Here is a 24358-nt window from a genome sequence, read left to right as displayed (position 1 = left end):
AGAAGTACACTTCATGAAACACAAAATAAATAAATATGCTTTATTTGTTCATTGCAGAGTTTCAGCAGCAGTTGAAGTAAAAATAACAAAGATTCAACTCTACATTTCTGTTTTCCACAAGTGATGATACATCTTACAAAATTAAATCTAAGGCCAGGCCCAGTACAGTTATTGCCCTCAGAAACAGGTGATAAGATTTTTTCCCCCTAATATATTTGCCCTTGAGGTTTAAAGTTTAGTTAAAAAAAATAAAAAATAAAAAATTAAATAACGATACATTTCATTCTAATTCCAGAAATATATTTCCCTTTTAAACATTATACTTTTTTCTTTTTTTTTTTTTTCAGATTGATTACTATATATGTGAGATTATAAGTTGCCATAAAAATGCGTATTCTAGGAATAAGGCATTTTATTAAGTCTGGCCCTACAGATTTCTGATGGAAAGTTTCATCTCTGCATCATTTCCCCTATGTTCAGCTTTGCAATGAAAAAACGAGAGAATGGCTTTTCAAACAGCCCAATCAAAATCTCTGCTTTATAAAGGAAGGATGTTTGTTCACATACAGTACAAAAGTCACAAGTGCCAAAGTGGTGCATCAAGACATAAACCAGACTTTTTAAAAAAGAATATAAAAGAGTCTTCAAAGCAAATGCAACTAAAGCAACAATAACAATCATGTTAATCTAACTACCAAACAGAACTTGCTATATTCCACTTAGTTACTCGACAGAAAAAGGTTAGTTGTAGCAAAGAAAGAATCATTTCTTGAACAAATAAGATCCAATCAGCTAATAATATCAATGAAAATAACACAATGAAAGCAAGTCTTACAAACCACCGCCCTGTAAAATTTGTCTGGGGGGTCAGTCTGTATTGTGCAAATCCATTTTTAATTTTGTCAGACAAGTTACTCTGGAAAAAGGGGTTCAAGCATTCAGGATTCCACATCTTTCGTATACACAGTGACAGCATTTAAGTGGGCTTTCTTTGAGCTAATTACAGTGGGAAAGCTTTACCATGAACAGAAAGAGCAAATCAATTCACTCAATGCATAGTATACTTCTTAGAGTTCAGAAAATTAATGAAAACATTGTACATTTCAGACATTTGTATCTTGAAGATGATTCCTTAAGGTCTGAAATTGTAGAAATGTTACAGCATAATTTATTTTTTCTAAAGTAGTTTGTCGTTGTTTGTAGAAAAGAAAGGAACACAAGTGCAGTTTATTGATATTTGGCTAATAGCAAAGCAAGACTTAAAATAAGCCACACAACCAGCAAGTGTGAGCTGACAAGCAGCAAGGCGACAGGATAGAAGTGTCGAGAAGTTGGCTTGTTATCAGTTAGACAGCCTGTTTCGGGATCATCCGAGTCATTCAGTGCTCCCTGGGTTTGTCTGCTGTTAAATAGGGGAAGTTAGGAACAAATAGAACAGCATTTAAACAGCAAAGAAAGCCAACACGTAGGCATTTTGACAACAAAGCGAAACTGCATAGCCATTCTGATGAAACTCATTTATGCCAAGCACTTGCATAGACTTAGTATGTTCTGCAGCTGACAAGGGAAGCATGATGACTAGATGGCTAGCATCTCTCTAGGCCTCCAAAGTGCCTTAGGGGAGTATTCACAAGTTAACGTTACATAACTTATGAGATGAACTATACTACCATTACAACGAACACACACACTGAACAGAAATGAAATAACAAAATAAAAAAAACAGTTAAGTAAGCAAAGAAAAAAGATCACAAATGTCACAACATGGCATTGACAAAATAATGTCTCCATGATTTTCACAGGTTTTTCAGTCCTGCTTTCTAGTGACTAAGAAATATATAGGCAAAAATAGGAAGACCACGTGCTCTTTTTTGAAAGGATTACAACTATTCAAAAATAATTTTAGTTGATAATAAATCAACTTATTACGGAATTCATCAGTGCTGGTGCCTCAGCTTTGAAGTCAGCAGCATTTGTTTTTATTTAAAGGCTCATACCTGCATTACCCTCAGAAATTTACCTTGTACCTTGTTCAGCGGACCCAGTGAGAAACTAAGCTGCTTACAGTGAAGTTCTAATCAATCGCTATAAGTTGCACAGCTGCTTTCCTATCAGAGCAGCAGGGATACTTTCAAGTCACTCCCAGTCTTTTCTACTGTAGCCTGGCTAGCTTCTATACAAGTAGAATTACACACATTTCAACATCACTTCCTCAGTCCTTCTGAACTTATCTTTATTTCAGCGTGCTCAGGATTCCTGCTCACGGACTTCCTTTGAGCAGTAAGAATCACACGACTCCTGTTTTTCTATTTACTATGAATATTCCAAGCTGAAATGATAACTCTCCTTTTTTTTTTTTTTTTCCTGTGTGGACTTAAGAGTACATCAGATTATAACACAGTCCTTTTTCAGAAGCGCAAGTCCCAGGTATGCTGTTTGTCCAGAAAGAAAATACAGACCATTGAGAGACTATGGGCCAGTAAAGGTGGTATCACATAACCCCACGAAAATGAGAAGTAAAACAGTAGAGCCTTTCTGACGTGTGTTTAAAAGCCATGTTGAGTATGTAGAGCTAGGATAGCAAAAAGAGGTGCAAGAACTGCACCCAGAGGTGGGATCCTGGGGAATGTTCTGATCAAAACCATTCCTTACGTACTTTTCCTTTCAGAGAAGCCTTTGAGTGTAAGCTATTCATTTATTTCTCAGCTTTTAATTTTCAATCTGTATATTACACCACTAAATAAGACAAACAGTGAAATAAAATATAAAATTTAAACCTCCTAGTGTTTGAGTAGTATCTAGGCAATTACTGGTGCCAGCATGTCTGGTGCTTTTAATTTATGTTTTCAAGTGTTCATCAATGGAACTTGGATAGAATTCACACAGTATTTTAGAGGAGCAAAGCTATGTTTTGCTGACTTCCTCAGTACTGTGGCTTACACTGAAATAAATAATTGTGTTTGCTATCAGACCACGTTTGTTAACGCTTTCCTAGGGTCCACCCCTCAGAACTTCCTTCCCCTTCTGCTCACAATGATAACGTTATCATTTGTGATCAGCCATTACAACTCAGTTTATTTCTCCTCACTAATTTTCTGCTTCATCACGTATTTCTACATACTTCTGATAACGTGCTCTTTGCTATTTTTCTTTTTTTCTTTCTTAATCTCTACGGGAATCCTCCAAGTTGGCCTCCTGAACTTTTTACCACTCTTCCTCCTCCCTTTTCCAACCCTTTGAGGTGAGCCTCCCGGTTTAAGCTTTAGCTCAGCACACAGACTCATCAATTCCTCCTGTTTCATATCCTCAGTACTTCTGGACTATTCTTTTGGATGTCTTCCATCACAAACTTCATGGCAGAGCTGATGCAGAGCCTCAACTCCCTTTTCTCTATCTGGGCAGCAGCACAGCTCAGTGTTCAGCTAGTCTGCAGTCCAATGAATTTGCCACTGGTTAAGCACTTCTTTCTGGAGAGTATTAGTTTTGCCTGCTGAAAGTTCATTCTAAGCAGGCTGAGCTAGATGCTTGCAGGGTGCCCCTATGGGGATGCAACCCTCCTGCTTCTGCAGAGTGTCCTGCTCTGTTTTACTCCATATCTCACTGACAGTGTGACAGTCTTTCATCTATGCTTCTAAAACTCCCATTAGCATCAGTGAAATTTATGCAGTTATAATGGAAGTACAGACAAAAGCCATTTGTTTTTTTTTTTTTCTTTTTAGTAGAAAACCCTACAGTACATTTGTTCTTTGATATGCTGAAAAGAATGATCAGTGTCTTTCAACACAGTAAGTCCTTACCCCCAGGAAAACCACTGTGAACAGCTGATGCACAGGGACTTCTGTCCTACAAATTAGTCACATCATTCTATGCATGATTTGACAAGACATCCTCAAAATAGAGCAAGGGGATTCAACTCCATTACTGGCTACCTAAGAACAAGGCTGAGAGGAATACCTAAACATGTTTTTAGTTTAAGAAGAATATTTCAACACGAACAGGTGGTTTGCTAAGCACTGCTAATACTTCTCAATGCACTGCATCATCTAACAAACCTTGAAGTGTTCTCCATGGTGACTGAAATATCTCAAGTACAGGAGCCAAGTTAATGAGGGTATGCTCCTTCTGGTGATGAGCGCCGGTAGAACAAGGGGCAATGCGCAGAAACTGGAACACAGGAAGTTCCATACTAATGGAAGGAAGCACTTCACTGTTACGGGAGAGACTGCGATGGAGCACTGGAACAGGCTGCCAAGATAGGTTGTGGACTCTCCTTCTCTGGAGATATTCAAGACCTGCCTGGACACCTATCTGTGCAACCTTCTAGAGGGAACCTGCTTTAGCAAGGGTGGTGATCTCAACAGGACCCTTCCAACCCCTGCAAGTCAGTGATTCTATGAAGAAAAACAAAGAGGGGACCTTCCACTGGGCTTACTGTAGAGCGACAGCACTGCTTCCCCTGGCCAACCAAAACCTGCTGCAAGTTTTGCTGCCTTGAAAAGCGTGCATCCACTTGGTGCTATGCCAGCTAGATTTCTCTGGCTTCTGATTGACACAACACAACCATAGCAGTGTTATATCCGACTACTGTGTTGTGAAGGTATAGCCAATTGCCTTAGATGGTCTCTTCAGCACAAAACATTTTAAGAGCTCTGAAGTTATGCAGAAGGGAAAGGAAGAAGGCTTTAAAAATATTGTCTGTATTGCACACACACATACCTCATTTTAAGACAGCCAGTGAAAGCTTCTAAATCCATAACATCTGGGGTCATGAACACCTCTCTAACTTAGAGTACAATTTTTATTCATTTACTTTCAAAATTGTTTGAGTCTTGCAGCAAAGCACAAATAACACTGTGACAGCCGAGGGTGCTCTAAGTTTAATGATGATATAACCATTTCAATCTGCTTTCTTTCTCAGTTGTTGTTTTATCATCTTAAACTCCTATTGGGATAATACTGCATGCCTGTCAAATGATACAGAGCAAAACAGCAGTATTTTCTGTTGCCTTTTAATTCAGATGATAAATTGAAGCTGCAAGCAATTTGAGACAATGAAAATTGTGTGAGGAAAAAAAGAAGCCTCTGAGGAGTCCTTTTAAAGTCAAGCACACTTACGAGTGCACACTCCAATTCTTCATTACCAATCACAATGCTTGGCCATCCCTGCGCAGTGTTTTTGGATGAGACATTTTAATACTTTTCGGCTTTGCTTCTCCTGGTAGAACTTATCCAGCTCCAGCTGTTAATGATACTAGAAATGCTATATTTTCCTAAAGCTGTGCTTCAGGTAAAATAGCTATGCAGCTTTCTATCAACACAAGGATTCCCACATGTGCTAGCAATGACTTCAGTCTGAATTCATGCCTTATAGCACAAATACTTTGGGGAATTTGCCTTTTTTTTTTTTTTTTCCTTACTGAAGCAAGCAGTTTCTCAGCCTTCTGGGCTCTTCTTGTCAAACGCCAGTGCTGACTTAGAAAAATAGCAAAAGTGAGATGCTTCTTTTCAATCCCTTCCAACAATAGCAGCAAAGGCATTTCTTCAAATAGAACTGACTGCTAGCAGTCCTCAATCTTACAAAGTTTTGTTAACTTACCTCCTCTTCTTAATGCTATCACAATTCAGAACTTTAAAGGAGCTTCTCTAAAGAGTTTTTCAAACGTCTCTCAAGATTCTTAAACAGAACACTGCCTGCTTGCTTTTTATTTTTTATTTTTTAATTTATTTTTAAATAGGTTGTTGGAATAAAAACTACTTAATTTCTGCATGATTTGTGTTACTGTGGTTCACTGAAATGCTCCAGTTGTATTAAGAAAAAGATCATTGGTTTCCATGTACAGCACTACAGTTCCAGGAAGGCAGCCATAACTTTCTCAAAGGGGGAAGATGGGATCCTCATGAGAATCTCTTGGCCACGATCAAGATACTGCACCATAACATTTGAAATATGAGATTGAGAAGGAAACAAATAGATCTGAGCCCTCTCAAATAGGATTGCTATGTCAGCAGAACTCACTTAAAACAGGTAAAGGAATATCGGGCAAAAACTCTTTATGTTGAGAGATATAGTTGGTATAAACCTCCAACAATCCGTCAAAGAACAAAAACTGTTTCTGCATCATTTTAAATGGAATATGTACGAAGGGAACCACCAGAAACATTTTTTGCATCAACAATCTTCTCAATAACTATTTTCCTTGTCAATAACTTAAATTTTCCTCAAATCTAGATGGTATTCAATAAAGTAAAAAAATGCTAAAATCAATCTTTTGTCACTTAGGTGATCCTACAATCACTACTCAGATTCGGAACAACTGGCAATACTGAAACAGAATAGCAGTCTCTTATTGAAGCGTACTGACGAATTCCATCAGTGATTTTGAGAGAGCTGTTACTAAGCATACAGCAGCAATATAAAACATCCCCTACCGTGTGCATCGCCTCACCACACTAAACCTCCCTCATCTTGTTCTACCACTGATAAAAGAACAGAACGCAATAAGTCAGCTGTAAGGGACATACAAAGATCATCTAGTCCAACTGTGTGATCACTGCTGGGCCAAGCAAAAGTGAATTTGGGGCATTATCCAACTGCTTCTTGACTGCTGACAGGCATGGGGCATCAGCCACCTCTTTAGAAAGTCCATTCCAGTACTTGACCTCCTTCACAGTAAAGAAATTTTTCTTAATGTGCAGTGTGAATGTCCCCGGCACAGCTTTTGTGTCATTCTGTACTGCAACTTCTTTCCCAAGTCTTATCTCTTTTGCTAAGATCCTCTATTCCCCTATTGCATTCATCCTTCCCTTGTTTAGCATATTTTATTATATTCTAATAATTATATTGTTTACATATTTAGTATATTTACAATTTTATTATCTCGTGCGCTCCTCCACCTTTTCACTTCTTAAATAACATGAGGCTTGTTCACTGAATTTGATGAGGCATCAGAATAATTCTGTAGTCATAATAACACGATACTTAGATCTTTAAAAATACAGTTAACCCATGGCCATTTGTTTGCTTGGCATTCAGACCTCTAGACCTATGGTTACTTAGTCCTTCCAGAGAAAAAGATTCTATTTTGAAGTACCTGTCAGAACCAGTAGACTACTGAAATTCAGCTGCAGTCACAGATTTTAAACAACACTGTGGACAGGCCACGGTGATTCCGTAAGAAGCAACAGGTTGATCAGCACACTGTCTTGCAGTACTTAATAAGAGACTAGGAGATGCTTGGTTTCCATGCACACAACCACATCCTGCAGAACCCTGTTGTATGCAATCATACTGATGAGCATGGATGCTTTGGAAGGGATGCTAGAAGTCATAATGTTCTCATTAAGTCCAGCTAACCACAGATGACCACATCTCCCACTAGGTTTTATCAGCATAGACTGTTTCAGATTTTGCAGAGCAAGTGAAAGGGAGGCACACCCCACACCTGCAGCCAGTAGAGCAGCACAACCCACTCTTGTTTTGGAATAGAGAAACATCCTCTCACCATTCTGCTGTGCGAAATCCTTCCTGAAGTGACAGCGTGGTGTCTTACAGATTGTAGCAAATATTCACAATTTATTATCCGTCATCATCTCTAAATTAAGACAAGTTCATTTTGATAGAAAACGTGGAAAAATACCCATGCATTAAAATAAAAAAAGCGCTCATCTACTCTTTGCTAGTGTGCATCAAAGCACCATTCGTTTGTTCACACGACTACAGTTTAATATCAAAACCAGTTTTTCAAGTGGGTTTTTTGTCATTTAAGAAACCTAGAGATACAACACTTCAAACGTGTCCTCAGCAGTTCCATGTCACTGAAGCTGAATGGCAAACCGAGTTCAGTTTCAATTGTTTGTGTTCCCTTCCCTGCCAAAAGAGATCACCGACTGCTGCCTGTCATGTGGAAACAGTCCTTTGGTTGTGCCAACTTCAAAACTACCTAAGAGAAGGCTGGTCTCTGCTGCCCAGAATTGTGCCAAGAAACATTTAACAACTTTACTGTATAAAGTAACTAAGATCAGGTCCTATAAACATTCTTCAGTTGTTTGTAATTTGCAGGTATGGACAGAGGCTACAAGTCCTGCACAGCCTTGCTGGTATCCTGGGAGAGATTAGTTTCAGAACAAAAAGAGTTTGCAGGAGAGCTTCTTTACCTCTCAAGAATGCTGGGTGGTTTTCAAAACACGATTTTCACCTATTGTTATACTTCAAGCAGAGGATTTGCGGTTTGATCCTACTATTTACCAATACTGATGTGCAGTATTACACATCAATTCTACAAAAGTTTCTTTTTATCCCCTCCCAAAATATGATTCTAATAATCTTCTAACCCTCTTCTATAAAGTATTAGGATTACTTACAAGCAACATTCTCAAAATAAAAGCCCAAAGTTTTTCCTGAGAAATTTCCCTCACAAAGTTTGAAATTTAATCCAGTGTTCAAACAATAATAAAGCAAATGTGAACTATATCCTAGTGCAGGAACAAAGCAAACAAAGAGAAACAAAAAGCCAGCCAAAACCAATCACAACCAACCCGCAAATCAAATCTCAGGTTTCATAGTGATCTGAGAACGTGGGAAGTTAAGAATGTCATCATCATCATAAGTTTTGAATATACAGATGTTTCCCTTCCCAAAAGTTACAGCACTGGTATTATTGGCTACTGAGTCACAATTCTTTCCAGTATGATTATGTCACAGTAAGAGAACTCTACCAAGGATGTGATTACACATTTAGCTCAAACAACACTGTGACACATAAACCTGTGATCAATCCTCTCTCACGCATGACTAATAGGGTCTTAAATACTTCTTGTTGATAATGAAAAATCTTCATGAATCATCTCTAATCTTTCGGCAAAGATTTTCTAGCTTTGTTTCCCTGTGGTGAAGAAAAGTGGCAAAGCTAATTTAAGAGGCAGAAGAGGCATGCTGGACAACTGAACAGCCATTCATGATTAAGAATGGCACTAAAATCAGGCACTAATTTATAAATGCTCAGATCTATGGGTAGAGTGCCAGAAATAAGGTCAGAGAAAAACACTGGTGTAAGGCAAGGATCAATTATTCTATGTCGCATTTGGAACTCGGATCACTTCAACTGAGGAAAGTGTTGAACATCAACAGCTGTAAATTTGAACGTTCTTTGTGTTTTATTTGTGCAAATTCAGATTGATATACAAATAAAGGCTAATGTCACTGCTTCTGATTAGTGACACCAACTCATACCATCTTTCATGGGATGAAACAAGGTGTAAGTTATAAGATAAATCACAGGAAAGATCTGACAACTGCTTTTCCCTCTCAAGCTAACAGCAGATGCTTTCTACCAACATACTGATAGTGGTGCTTTTTTAAAAAAAAACAGTACTGTTAAAGAGCTGATCTGTTCTATTGCAGCCCTTCACAGTACCACACAAGCCACCAGGCTGTGTTCATGCACAGAGAGTCTGTGCACATGGAGATTGGTAAATTGTAAAAGTGCACCTAAGCCTGATTTCAGTAGGTGCACAAATGCTGGTACCAGCAGCACTGCATGCAGCAAAGAAAATCCTACTTGGGCTGTCAACCATAAACCAGCTACACCAAAATACAAAGGCTGTGAGATGCAGACTCTAGTAGTTTGGAGATGCCACCCCACAAAATAAGCCACCTTCTCTTTTCTTTAGCAGGCTGATTTTAAGAGTTTTATAAAACACAAGCAACACACCATCTGAATGCTAAGTGCAAAGCTTTTTTGGTCTACTTGCTTCAGAACAAAGAATAGGGCTGGACTGAACTCCTCACAAAGTAAAAACTGAAAAGTGTTTGTTATTCTTTCCAGGTAACATGTAAAGAGCTTAAAAACAAAACTTTTTCACTGGATATGTGGAATGTTGGTAAGACTTTGCTGGTTTTGTTTTTGCTTTTTTAACATTGTTTAGAGGACTGTAAAAAGGTTTTGGAGCCCCTTCTCAGAAGGAAGTATGTTTCTTTCCAATAAACAAGGAAGAGATTGAGTTTGAAATCTTTTAAATAATCTATTTGTATATACTTCAGAAGTCTTTTGTCTTGGTTTGTTGGCACTACTCACACCCTTGTAAGAAAAATTTCATGATAAGTACTGCTGCAGGTTTCTCAGTAAGTTTCAAATGCACTCTTTCAGCTTAATTCATCCTCATATTAAAAGATAGCATTAGATCATCATTTTCAAAGCAAAAATAGCATTGTACTGTTGGAGAGAATAAAGAGATGAAAAGCCACACAGTTTTGCTTCTATAATTTCCAGGAAAAATAACCTTTTAAAAATTTCTGATAACAATAGTAAAAAGAAGCACTGTATTTACTGCTTGTTCTCTTAAGCTTTGCTAGCAGCAGGCAGTAAAGAAATCAATTATCAGACAAGGGCAAATGCCTTCCCCTTTACAATAACGCTGCCTTTCCTTAGTGTTACAATGAAATCAAGGATACGGTTCAGCTCAGTGCAGCCACAGTAATTCACAGTTTGCCAGAGATCAAAGATGCAGCTCTCAAGGTGTGCTCTACAAACTGCATTCAGGAGTTCCTGAACAAAAAGGAAGAGTTTCTCTGGAAGTATCATGTAATTTTGAGGTAAGTCGCTGACAGATTGGAAAAAACCAACCCAAAAACAAACAAAAAAGTCAGTTTACATCTTGATGTAGATTAAACTATCAAATATATTTAATTATTTTGCTCTTGTACCATAGATTGTATTCTCCTAAACACACAACTGGATTTGTAGCAAGGTTAAACTCCCCTCAGTTGTCACTGCAATACCTTAGGAACTGCAACTTGTTAAATGCTGCAGAAATCTGGCAGTTCCTGCAACTGTGTAGTCTCTGGTAGAGATAAGCAAAGAATGAATGTTCCCCAGCACTTTTGCAGCAAGCTGCATGCAGAAGAGTGCAAAGCAGGAGAGTAGCGAGACATTCCTGCTAATTTTGGTGACTGTCATCACTCACAAATAAGCAGGATAGGTACTATTTTAAAAATACATATAATTTGGAAAAAAAAGAGTGATTTTACTAACAAAATTCTAAAGCACATAAAATTGGAATCATCCAAAGTTTTATAGAGAACTTATTCACCTATCACGTGAGTCCATTTTATTATGAAGAAGCAGCAAGCCAGCAGTACTATCCGAGCGTTTCCTCCCTTCTTCACCAGGAAGGAAAAAGTAAACCAGTGGGAAGGTATAAATCTTCCCTCCCTGAGATGGTACATAGTTATCTCTAGTCTCCAGTGCATTTTTCCACTGTTGTGTAAGCTGGTTATTTTGTAGGCTAGAAGGAAAACAGGTTAAGAAACATTTCAGTGAGACATCATCTCATGATGCTTCCACTTTAGATAAACACTGCACCAATTTTCCAGATAAACTCTGTCATTTGAAATATCTTGTGTTCCTAAAACCCAACATTGCATGAGATTGTGCTGGAGGCAATTCCAGCATCTCCTGTTTTGTACTCTGTTTATGTGAATGCAGTTCCCAACCTACTCAGGTCTGAGAGACATTAACCCAGGTACTGCCTGTGTTTCTGGCTGTGGTTTTCAAGTATTTGCCCTGAATAACTGTGAGCCACAGGTGAGGTGGATAAACAGAAACCTGCACTGCAGACAAAAAGCAAGTGGGTTGCTGATTAGAAACATTTCATTTCCCTATATGCACATTACAAGGGCAGGCCTTAAGGAATTCTGCTCCCCTTTTAATGAATAATATATACTAATGCTCTTCAGAGCTCTTGAAACATCACCCACGTGAACCTTCCTGGAAACACCATATCCTTCCTGAGCTCTGAGGGCTGTGCTATCTCTCACAGGCCTCTCAGGTGCCTGCTCATGGTCATAGAACCAAAGAAAAGTGCAGTCCTGCCCTGGTTTAAGCAGGTTGCTGCTCTCCTTGTCTTAGGATTATACCAATGTCTGCCGCACAGCACTTACAGGCTTCTGCTAACTGACCAAACTCCCTCCCTATAGCATGCATGCATTGTGCTGGTGAGAACATAAGAGAGACCAAGACTTATAAACTGCTTATATCATCTTCTGTCATGAACACAAATACATACGAACAGATTCACCAGGGTCTTTAAAAATACACAGTTTTACTCTCAATTAACCTTTACCAAAAGCTAAATCAGCTTCCTATCTTCTTGCCAGAACACAGCTGACACATGTAAAGCGTGCTGGAATCACGCTCATTTTATTAGTATTTCATTCCATGTTAGTTAAAAATAAATTCTGCAATGTGCTATTAATGTGCTGCTACTGACGGCTTAAATACAGTCAATAAAACACAAAGCTGCAATTAAACAATAAAAGTAATTTTTAGAAATTGTTGCTGACTAGCTACAGGCATCACTTGTTATCATGAATATACACAGGGCAGGGTTGGCTTTTGCACTGTTTATGTACCATTAGATTAATGACATCCTTCTTACTCTGCTACAACACGGTTAAAGCATGCAATTAGCAAAAATGCTCTAATCTGTTTTTATTCTCTGCATGAATGTTTAAGGGCAGTAGCAAGATGATACAGAGAAAGCTAAAAGCATGTGAGCGCAGGCCAGCAATTGCACGTGTCAGAGAAGCCCATATATCAAGGCAGAGTTGATTCTCTGCGTAAAGTAAGTCTGCTGCATAAAATATAAATGACTTTTTCCCAAGTATGGTTATTAGAAATGAAACACATGCAGAACACTGTAAAAAAAACTTTAAACATGATAATCTAAGCTAAGATGAAATTATTCTTATCTAATGGAAATTTCAGTGGAAAAAATGACAGTTTTCAATTGGTTCTATAATGTTCTCTTGCATTCAGGATAATTAACAACTTAAGTAGTAACAGACAACCCAAAAGCAAGGGAAGAGTAAGCTACCAAACATTTGTTTCCCTAAAGAGGAGATGCTCCATTTGCAAAGTTTTCTCCCCCCGTTTCCTTAAATGATTAGCTGCATATTTTTTCTAAGGAATAGTAGCTATAAGGCTTTTAAAAGTAAACATGTCATATCACCTTAGTAGGAAATTAGAACATCACTCACTGAAACACTGAGTAGTGTTTTGAAAAAAAAAAGTTTGATAGATTTATCTACTTCAAATATGTTAGTACTTGCAGAATTCATAGCGTTTCACAAATGATTTAAGCTACAGTAACTTTGTGTCTGCAAGAGCTGTCAAATTTTAAAGTTAGCTCCCAGCACATATGAGGAGCAATTCAGGATAACAGTATTTTAAGTTCACTGCTATTGCTGTCTATATAAACAAGGAAACTTAAAAAGAAGAAAAAAGATTAAGGGATAAGAAAAAAAAAGGGAACCTTTACCTCCAAAATAGCATGAAATGGGTATTTTATCATAGGAAATAAGTAGACAAACAAAGGAAGCGGCCTGAATAGTGCAATGGGTGCCAGTTAAATAGCAATTAAAAAAAAAAAGCAGGGCACCACTAAAGTAACTTTCCTGCTTTCCCTGATCCCACATTAAATGCATTGGTGCCCCGTGCTAGATATGCCTTTAAAACACAATGGGTAAAGTGCTGATGCCAGAAAAATGTCTCCCATATTTTTTTGCCCTCCTCACTCTGTTTTACTTTCAGTCGCTTTGAAGGGTAACTACACCGTACACTGAATCAAATCCTTTAAAAGGCAGTGTATTGTGTACTCCCTGACCTGCAATATCAAGTACTTAGGAGCCAGACTTAGCAGCCCAAGCTTCCCATATATGTATAGAGCATCACCAGCATTAGGCTAAGTCCCCCAGGTGAGGAAGTTACCCATCCTCCAAGGTGGTACTTAAATTCATAACCTGGATATTCATATAATAGCGCCTGTTGTTTTACAACAAAAACAGCCGGATTGTGTTTTCAGAGTTCAAAGATCTTTGGAAAAGATGTACCCAATGGCTAATTGCCCACTTAGCCACTCCTCACCTTGACAGAGCTTTTCTACCTCCAGTCTGTACCTAGGGCTACCACTGCAAAACTCACAAAATGAATGACAGAAACCTCGGATTTCCTTTCCAGGACCACAAATCATGTTGAACATGATGCCTAACAGCGTAGGCTTTCAAGCTTACTTCACTACAGACTATTTTGAAAGGAGAGTCTAGACTTTTTTTCTGTAGTGTGAAGAAAAAAAAGATTTATGAGCAAGCAATTAAGTGTTTTGGGCTATGTTACAATGCGGTACAGATCATTAAGCTCTGCAACAAGACTATTTCTCTTTTAGCATTCGAAGCCAGTGAAGTATGGATAGAAAAGTTTAAAATTTTTATTTTTGCTTTAAGAGATCATTTGACTTTTTCCTCTCCACTGCAATACATAATTCAATGAATAAACTTTATAATAAAAAATTACTAAAACCACTGCTCTATTCAAGGATTACAATTCAGATGGGGTTCATTTAGTTCCATTAGTTTTAACATCTGTGTTTCAAGTTGCTGATTACTTCAAAAGTAGCTATTGAGGTAATACACTGCATCATTTACAAAGGAAATTGGATGCTTAATGCATATTTTGTAGTGCAATGGGAACAAAGTGGTAGCATTTGCATAAAGAAGCTCACTGTAATACCAGGTTTTGATCCTGTCTGGGAAAAGGTCTTTGACTTCTTACGAGCCAGCGTGGACTCCTTATTCCATCTGGCTAGGTATTGCCACATAGCTGAAGTCCAAATTTGGGAAGGGTTTGTACCATGTCTGCAAAAAGTTATATGATGGTAAAAGGATGCTTTTCAGTTTAACTAATTGCATAGACCACTTGTGGAGAACAGACTTGCCCAGGAAGACTGATCACAGCATCGTAAAGATCTGCATATCCTCTGTTCCTGTGGTATTGCCTGCACTGCTGCTAGGAGAGGGGACAGGATAGCCCAGCAGAGACCTTGCCCTGAGGGCCTACCTCTAGCCAATATTTGTTGGTGGTGTTTCTTTGACTTTGCTAGAGCTATGTCAGTTTATTTTGGGGAAAGCTGCATGTCAGTAAGTACATGGCATGTGTGGCAGTATTTGAGAAAAGGCACTCATGATCAAATGCAAACAATTTAAAGGGGACAGTGGCAGTTATCTCCACAGTATCCATTGGGCTGCACAGCTGGGACTGTGCAACACCTGTGTGAGTTTTGTTTTCCAGATGCTTTTAATTGCTTTTATAATTCTCTGCTTCAGAGGGTCACTCTCTGCCTAACTCACCATTTCCTAGAATTACTACATTAGTCACAACGCTTTTATCCTTCTGTTGATTTTTTTAAAATCCAGGTAGATCTCATTCAAAGCTACACACATAGCTGAATTCCAAATGTTTTTACTATGTTAACAAGAGGTTATAGCAGAAAATTTCAGTTTTTAAACTGCTTAAGAGACAGATAGCCACAGAGCAGCCCTGTGCCTTGGAAATACCTGTACAGTGAGCAAAGTATAAGTATGCAGGAGAGAATCAAAACATTGACTTCATTATCACCTAATTTCAAGTTTTACCTTGGAATTAAGCTTAAATCGAGACTGAAATGAATTTTGTTATCCCAATTGTGCTGCACAGACAATGATTCTTTCCGACAGCAGAAAGAATGATTGCCTTTGGGACTGAAAACAGAATTTCAGGTACAACTGTCACAAAGCTATTTCAAAAAAAATCAGCTAAGACTACAAATATCATTACAGACTGCTGTGCTGCGTGTTTGCTCTGCACCCTCTTACCAACACATACCTGCTGTCTGAAAGTGAGAAAAACTTCTGACTTTACTGCATGTAAGCTTCATTATTTTCTCGGTGTTTCAGCACCAAGAACAATAGCTACATCACATCACAGTATGAAGAGACTGAGTTTTCCCAGCACTTCTACTTCAGCCAAACCTTCATCTATAAACAAGCATTTGCATCTGAAGATGGTGAAGTTGCAGAGCCACACAACACGAAGTCTGTTAGCTAAGTTTTAATTGCCAGACAAGGCATGCAAAACAATCAGAAACTACAGTGGCTAAAAAAAAAGTTCTCAAGAAACTGTTTCTTGGATATACTAATATTTGAAAAGTTTCTCAGTCGTGACTGAAATACATTAAGTCACATAATAATGCAGCAAACTGTGACAAAATAAAATGTACTGCTTTCCACATTTTCTTTGAATGACTGTGGGTATGTGTTACATTCAGTACCACTGCCATAGTTAGGAAGCAAAACTCTGCTGTATGCAGCGTTAACTTAAGCGCCATGAAAAGGTGATTTCAATTCTCTTCAACCAAAAACAACTTACCCATTTTTAATCTACCTTGCCACACTAGCATTAGCTAAATGGGTCAGCAGTTGAGAATATATTACAAACTGGAAAGAATAAGGCATTAGGAAGTGTCACACATCCTTCAGGAAACAAACCTGCATTACATCCTTTTGGTTTTAAACTCCTAAACTAGACTGAAGAAATCTTAGAGATATTCATCAACACAAACAAGTAGCAACATGGAAGCAGGATAAAGCATATTCTAAGTGCATTCTGAAAACAGCACTGAACATGTCAAAGACTTAAAAAACATCCCAAATAAGTATTTAAAACTGTTATAACCAACTTAATCAAAACGGACTCTTCCAGAATTCCAGAATCAATTCACAGATTGCTGAGACTGAATTGTTACGGTAGTTCTTCATTTTTAAATGCACTGTGATGCTATTTTGATCATTTCAAACCAGCCAAAGATGCTTTTGACACAGTGTCAGTTTATCTGTGTTCAATGTAACTGTCATTTTATTACATGAAGCAAACTTGGAAAACAGATCATGTCATTCTTGATTAACTGAAGTGCATAACAAGAGCAACAACAAGCAAAAAAAACCCAACCCCAAATCAAGCCAGCCTAAAAGCACTGATTTTCATTTCCTGTCTGACATGTATTATGATAAAAACTGCACAACCACCTATCATGGCTATTTGGACGTTCCCATCTTATATCTGTTGGAACACATGATGGCATGCTGCAAGTTGATCAACAAACCTTTCCATTGCTGACTACTTTGTATTCTGCAGATGTTCCACTGTCAACAGTTCCAAATGAGTTCCAAATGGTTTAAATAAAAATCAACAACTTGAAACAGTGATTTTTGCAAAACGCATGTGAAGTAAAATACGATTTTGACAGGAATGATGTATTTCCATTGGACCTGCCAGCTTAATCGAAACATAAACTGGTCATCAGATGATCTTAGGACAAGATCTTTCTTGTAGATATGTGACCAGATTGCTTCTTAATCCATCCTTTTTAAAGAATCTAAATGAGTTTCTTCACATTCAACTGCTGACTGGAGAGGGCTTGTGGCAGATCAGAAAATGTATTTGAAAACAAAACAAGGTGTAGGTCACCATTTTGCTCCTGGAAATATTTAACTGCTGCCTTTTTAGACTCTATTGCTACAGAAGCAAAGGTCACACGTTGGTGGTTGGTGTGAGGGGAAGGATCACAGCTGCCTTTGGGCATGTTGACTGAGGTCAGATTAAGTCAGAGAAGGGATAAGAAACCTCAAAGCTTATTATGTTCTCACCACTGTGATGATCAGGCAGGTCTCACCAGTGTCTCACAGACAAGTTGCAGAGACACTGTCAAGCAGGTAGGCTGGAGCATGAGTTTGAAGCTGCTTGTAAATCTGAAACCCTTATGATGAATGAGAGGAGAAGAAAGAGGAGATTCCTCATAAATGTGGAAAAGCTGCAGTTGGGCCCCAGATACCTGTTCAACAAGTCTATAAACCATGAAAAAATACAAAAAAAACCCACTAACTCTCCTAACAAGAGATAGAAATTGGATCCCATACTCCTTCACTGAGCTAACTGTATCATACAGCGAGCTTGATTTAGTCCTGCCTGTAATGGTATCTATATTAAAGTTACAGATGTTGGTAATAACTTCAAAGTTATCAAAGTACTCTCACATGTGCTATTTTCTGCAACAAATAAAAGAGACTACAAATAACTGATTCAAGAAAGAGTACTGATACTCCCCATATCATGATATTATGAAATCTCTTATAGAAGGACGAGGGAAGCTTTGGAGTACCACAGACAGTTGGATCTACTTCCTGCCTCATTAACCGTAACCTAATTAGTGTGTTGGGTCCAACGCCTTTGTTTTAGGGAGCACCCTGTGACCTCCCCCAGTCTTCCTATTCTGACAGATTACAGTTGACATTTAATCTATAAAGAATGCAAGTTCTCCTATTTGTCCCCCAAATTTATCTCTGAATGATCCAGAATACAGAATAGCAATATAATACTGCTAGGTCTGGTATTTGATCTTGCTTCAGCCAAGTAGTGAGAACATCATGGAAGTATGAAATCTCTAGGTAAACACAGTCCAAATGGGAACTATCTTCTTTGGTCATTGCAGTGGAGCTACTGGGATGTCTGCTGCAAGCAAACACTGGGAGACTTGCTGCTGCTAGGTCCTTCAGCACTGCTGTGATAGCAGCTTGTTCACAAAAGGCCTCTCAGCAACTCGTAGCTGCTATAGAAAGTAACAAGAAATCACCACTAAAACTCCCTCCCAAATTGAGTATGGCTACAGTTAAAGGTGTTAATGAATGAATGAATAAATCACTTACAGGTGGGAGTGCTGGAGAAAAAGAAGCAGGAAGTACAGCAAAGACCAAAGGAAAAACAAAAAAGGAGGAAGCTTATGGAAGAAAACTGGAACGGAGATGCAGGATGAGACAGATGATTATCTGAGTGGGGAATATTCCTAGAAAACCGAAGTCAGAAAAGGCATTAAGGGAATCTAAAATGAGAGTAAAAATATACCGAAATACATTTGTCAATTACTGCCCGACACTGCATCATATTTCTCCCAAAGAGCAGTTTTATCTTACAAAGCATCCTTTCTACAACAGCAGTTAGTCACTGCTCTTTTCTGCATCTCCTCCAGCTTCTCCACAATCTGCACTGGCTAGCGCTGCAGGAAGTTACCAGCTTCCCCTGCCCATATTATATTATTTTGAGAAGAATGTAGTTTCAGAGATGAATAAATTCTTGAAGAGATTGAAATCATGATAATTTTAACCAGCTATTTTATGCTATTACTACCCGCTTATTCTCCTAATTTCCTGCTCCTTTCTTATCTGAATTTTAGGCTTGGCAGTGCTACTTTTCCTGAGAGCTTTAGCTGTACATGGTCAAAGCCAGGGTAATTCAGCTGCAGCTCATGGATATTAAATGGGTAATAAATATGCATGCAAGATTTCTTCCATGAAATCCCTCAATCCCTCTGAAAATCTTAACAGAAATGACATATAATAGGAAGGAAATCTATTTTCTGATTGCAGGTAATACCAAGTCTTTCACAGAACTTCTGAATAAGAAATAGCATATGCACTAAAGCACAGTACTAAACGAGAAAACAAATTTTTTGGATATGGCTATTTAGACTTTTTAATTGAAAACTGAGTCATCATGGTGTGCACTTGGTAATTAATTATGCACCTTTTCCATCATCTGTGCTAAGTAAAATATTCTGTCAGAAGGAGGGCATAGCTCAATTCCCTACATTCTCATTGGATCAATATATGGTAAATACTAATATTGGCTAGGTAAGAGAACATTTACTATGTCAACATCTCAGTGAGGAAAAAAAAAAGGACAAATTAGAGCAGGACAACTCAGAGTAGGTCGAGTTTTGATTGGAATTCCATTAAATCTTTAGAGAAAGGCATCATGTGCATGCTTAGTCAAGGGCCAAGGACTCCCACATAGCAAAAAAAAAACCAGACACAGCCAAACATTTTCTCAGTGTAAAAATTACTTTCCCCCCCCCCATAACATACTGCAATTGATATATTGATTTGTTTTGCTAGTTGGTAATTAAAATATACTTTCAGGTTCTGAGTCTTCCTGAAGTAAACCACCCCTCTGTATGTTATCAGTGAAGTAGGTGCTTCTCAATGACTCAACCAACTACCTCTGGTGACAAAATTTAGAGACAGCATGCACTGTTTTTGGTATGACCTTCTCTCCCTGGTCTGACTAGGAAAATCAATCATTTACTTTAGAAACTCTCGTTTACTTACTACTGAAAGCATCAGTCAAGTAGCCTGGGTTATACCCCTAATTGTCCCTTGAAAATTGTGGCAAAAGTTTTCACTGTTTTCCCTTGACCACTTACTCAGTCCCCCATGATTAGCTCAAGAATATTAACACAAGTTCTAGGGGAAGGGCATCTATAATTATTGTTACATGGTGCTTTCCAGTAAGATTATACTTTTATCTGTTAGTTCATCTTGAACAGTGAAATTCAAGTCCACAGTATCATTTAAAGAAATAAAAAATATACTTTCTTCTGAGATGATCTCTGGAATGAGATTGATATTCTGCACCAAGGTAACAAACCTATGAGACCTAACCATTTTAAGACCCATCTCCCATAAGAATCTCAAATCACCTCTTAAAAAGGACTCGTTAAATTTCAACAGCTACATGTTTTGAGGATTCAATCTATGCTAAACTTGTCACGGGGTAGGACAAGACCTTTTGTTGCTGTTCCTCTCCCTGGCAAACAGTGACCACCGCAACAGGAAGCCAAGGCAACGAGGCAGGGCACTGTGTTTGCTGTTCTCTGTTGTTACTGCAGACAGTGTCCATGCAGCGAAGAGGAGAAAGGCAATGATAGCCACATACATCACACTGAGGAGCAAGGAGAGGGAAATACTGAAGTGACAGTGAAAATGAGGAAAGGAGTTGAGAAAGTTCCCACGAGAGAGTTCTTGAGACTCTGACTAGAGTGTTCATCAGAAATGGTGAAATTAGCATTGGGAAGAAGCTAGACAAATGAAGTACAGGAGAAATCAAACTTCTGTAGTCAGTTAGAGAATATTACCCTGCAAAATGCGGACTTGAACACCTAGCTCCAATCTTTGAAATACACTGCAAAACCAACCACCAATTTTACTTAATTTGCCCATTAGAAGCCTGAACATCAATGAAATCTTTCCTGAGCCCGTTATGATGTGAATAAGGGCATTCTCTTTTTTTTTTTTCTTTCCTTTCCATTTTTTTCCCTATGTCTTCAAAAGTAGATAATTATTTTAAGGACACATTACTAGTAAGAATTTTGTGAAGTTAAGATCTGATATTAGAAAGCTTTAGAATTAATACATCCCGTTCAAGCTACAGTTTGATATTCTGAAATAGTTGTCTGTAATTCTCTTCCTCCTTCCAGAGAGATGTTCAAGAATAGACCTTTATTCTAAAAAAGTCCTAGATGATGCCAATTGCTTTGATTTTTTACATCTTGTTGCCTTCTCGTTCCATTATATTTTCTTTCCTGTTACATGCAACACACACTGTTGGCTATTAAAAACAAAAAGCAATTTAGTTTTAGGAAAGAACATTGATAGTTGACCCTAGGCATCAGACTGGACTGAACTGTTACTTAATACATTTCAATACATTAGATAGTGTAAATCTTTCCATTTGAAGTTTCTACTTCATAATAAAAATGTTATATTTCTCAAGAACCACAGACCAGTGAGAGAGCCTTTAAGGGAGAGCTTGGCTTAGAACAAAAATTTTGTTCACAGAACTTAAGATTCCCACAGAAAAGCAACAAAGAAAGATGGGGAAGATCTGATAGGTACTGAAAGAAAAAGTTAGAGAACACATGCTTTCTCTTCTGTGTAACCACTTGTCCTCCATCTACTACTGCAAACTCACAGGGATAAAGTGAAAGCCAGGAAATAGGAGAGAAGTCAAGAAAGATCTGCATATGGATGCCTGCCTCTCACTCTGTCACTTTGCTCCTGGTTCCTAGGCTGTAGGAATCACAGCACTGTACTGTTTTTGGCATAGGCCTTTCCATCAGAGAGGTCCTTCAGATTGAACTTCCGTCTAGATAACCTTTGGGTGATTAAAGTGCTACAACTATAGTATTGAAACCATCCCTTCTCAACTTACACATCTTTAAGATGATCTTTAAGAAAAGATGCCTTCAAACATGTTTGAGAAGAAGCAATTTGCTTCATAGTTAGGCCATCAGAAGTCCATTCCTTGTTGCCCAGACCATTCATTCTTTTTACTTGCATTTGAGTCAGATTTTTTGATAGGCCATTTATCTAAAATCATCTGAAATATCCTTGACTGGTGTTTCAGAAAAAAACCACATCTTATATTGAGAGAAATTTAGTATTCAATGTCCGGAGTATCTGACAGGTATTGTGCTCTACTAAGAACGATGACAAGACTGAAAGCCTGGAAATTTAATTGTGCACAGTGGATTTGTCACATCATTTACTTATTTTTGAGGCTTTATTGGAAACACGTTCAAAAACCAGAAAATTCTGAGGTTTTGTACTACCCAAGGACTCCAAAAGAGGCTCTGCCACTGAAACATTAAAATTTAATAGGTTCAGAAAAGAAAATCGAAAGAGTTTTACAAAACTGCTTGATAGAGTGCTGCCTACCAGTGTTCAACTTTCTTTAAGCAGTGTCCAGCTTTGAGGAATAAAAGCACTCAGGAAATCAGTTTTGCCTCTTTGCTCTGTCTTGGAATACCGTTGATGATGAATGATAAGGCACATCCATGCACTGGCAAACACAGAAGTATGGAAACAATACTGACTGCAAAAAATCGTGATTTGAAAGTGGCAGTAACAATGGAAAATTATTTCAATATTATGAGAATTACAAGCACTTGATAAAGATTGCTTGCATTGATTCGCCTCACTCTGTGCTATGAACGCCAATAAGATCAATGGAATTCACAAACATCTACCAAGTAAACTAGAGGATGCAGAACTGTTTATGGAATAGTCCCTCTTGCTTTTACAGACACTGTAGGTGCAGCATCATAATGGCTAGAATTGCACCCAGAAGGCAAAGCTACATTCTAAATATTGATAGAGCTTCAATTCCTACCATGATTTCACATTTTTCATAAGCTGAAGAGACAACTAGTGGAAGAATTTTTGCACAGCTTTAAAATTCATACTGTTATCAGTATAAGATACTAAATATGCTAATGAATTAATTTGCTACATCATAGCTTACTAGCTACTGGCTGTGTTTTTCAAAAAAGCATCATTCAATGTACACAAAAGCAAACAAAGAACAACATCTGAAATTGCTTCTGATTTACTCAAAATTTGAAGGCATGCAGGTACACTACCAAAGCCAAAAGACAGCAGCACATGAGTCCAGCATCACACAACTTCCCCTGACGGCATGAGTACACAAGCCCATAGGCCCATGCTTGCCTTTTTACAAAAGCTACCAAAGCTGCAACAGCAATGGCAGGAAAAAAAAAAGCTTTGCAGATACCCAGGGAACCTTTCTGATTTTTGTAGCTCAAACTCATGGCTGCTTTTGAATCTCCATCTGCTTTTACAACACTCTTTGTTTCACAATACTCTATCTCCCACTGTTAATCCTTGAAAGAAGCCTTTCAAAGATCAATCCAGTCTGTTAGGATTCTGGATGCTAAAACTGAATTTTTCTTGCCTACTTGTTCTTTTGAAAGGCTTAAAAGTGATTTGCAGCAATCAAGCATAAAGGAGTTTGTTTGAGAAGGTTTAACACAGTTATCTAGAGGCGATTCATTGGGAAATATTGCATAAATTATAAATTAAAAGGTGACCAGAGTATTTTCCCTCCCTTCTAAAAACAAAATGCATTCTTCTAGATGTGAAAATCAATCTAAAAGCTCCTAACAAGTAGTCAATAAAAGGCCTAAAAATGTGCAATTTTAACTAACACTCTGTAATAGCAATCATAAGAAAGGATGAAAAGGCAAGCATTATAATAAGTGACAAACAATCTGTTGACCTTATTCACACAAACCCCAGAAATACAGCTGTGAAAGTTTCCTCAAATAAAATACAGGAGACTTAGCTGAAATGCCATTATAGATCCTTGTGTGGAAATTATGCCTTTTTCTCCTTCCCTTTTGCCTTACTGTTCTTTCCTTCCCAGTTTGCTCTCACAAATTGTGTTTCCCTGCAATTCGCCTTTGTTCAACTCTCTTCAACAAGAGAGCACAGCCAGAGGGGCCTTGCTGAGTCTCTGGCCAGTGGAGAGGGAGAAACTGAAAAAAGACAGTGCAGCTTTTGGAGCTGCTCCACCAGCTCCTCTGGCAACAGAAGGGCAGTGGTAAAGCAGAAGGAACCCTGCTGAAAGTATAACAACTTACTGCATTCCTTACATATTTGTCAAAAAAAAAAAACAATTGAAAAAACAAGACAAAGTCAGCCCCTAGAACTGTCTGACCAACTCTCAATAGCAATACAATAAAGTTAAATATTCTGTAAAATTGGACATTTTTATACTTGTTTTGAATTTTTGAGCCTTCCTTCACTAGCTCAAGAGGGCAAAAACATTTGCAGCTCTTCTTTCTTTTAACCAAGGGT

The 24358-nt window shown here is 38.1% G+C and overlaps 1 protein-coding gene across 21 annotated transcripts in view; it reads right to left on the bottom strand.

The window, feature by feature from the left end:
- Positions 1-24358, bottom strand: part of INPP4B (inositol polyphosphate-4-phosphatase type II B) — a 327844-nt gene that overhangs the window by 50200 nt on the left and 253286 nt on the right. For 9 of the 21 annotated variants that reach the window (XM_090138618.1, XM_090138615.1, XM_090138623.1 and 6 more), the window contains one exon: positions 9268-11283. The exons of 5 other annotated variants lie outside the window; for them this stretch is intronic. In XM_090138618.1, the coding sequence (XP_089994744.1) occupies positions 11085-11283 (199 nt within the window). In that variant the 3' untranslated portion in view covers positions 9268-11084. Of the gene's footprint in view, position 1; positions 1403-9266; positions 11284-24358 lie in introns of those variants that run through there. 7 more of the 21 variants (XM_090138619.1, XM_090138626.1, XM_090138628.1 and 4 more) reach the window with 3 other exon arrangements.

The sequence above is a fragment of the Phasianus colchicus genome, chromosome 4 (genome assembly GCF_987193195.1).
Source record: "Phasianus colchicus chromosome 4, bPhaCol1.hap1.1, whole genome shotgun sequence".
Classification (NCBI taxonomy): domain Eukaryota; kingdom Metazoa; phylum Chordata; class Aves; order Galliformes; family Phasianidae; genus Phasianus; species Phasianus colchicus.
This window is presented reverse-complemented; position numbering and strand designations above follow the sequence as displayed.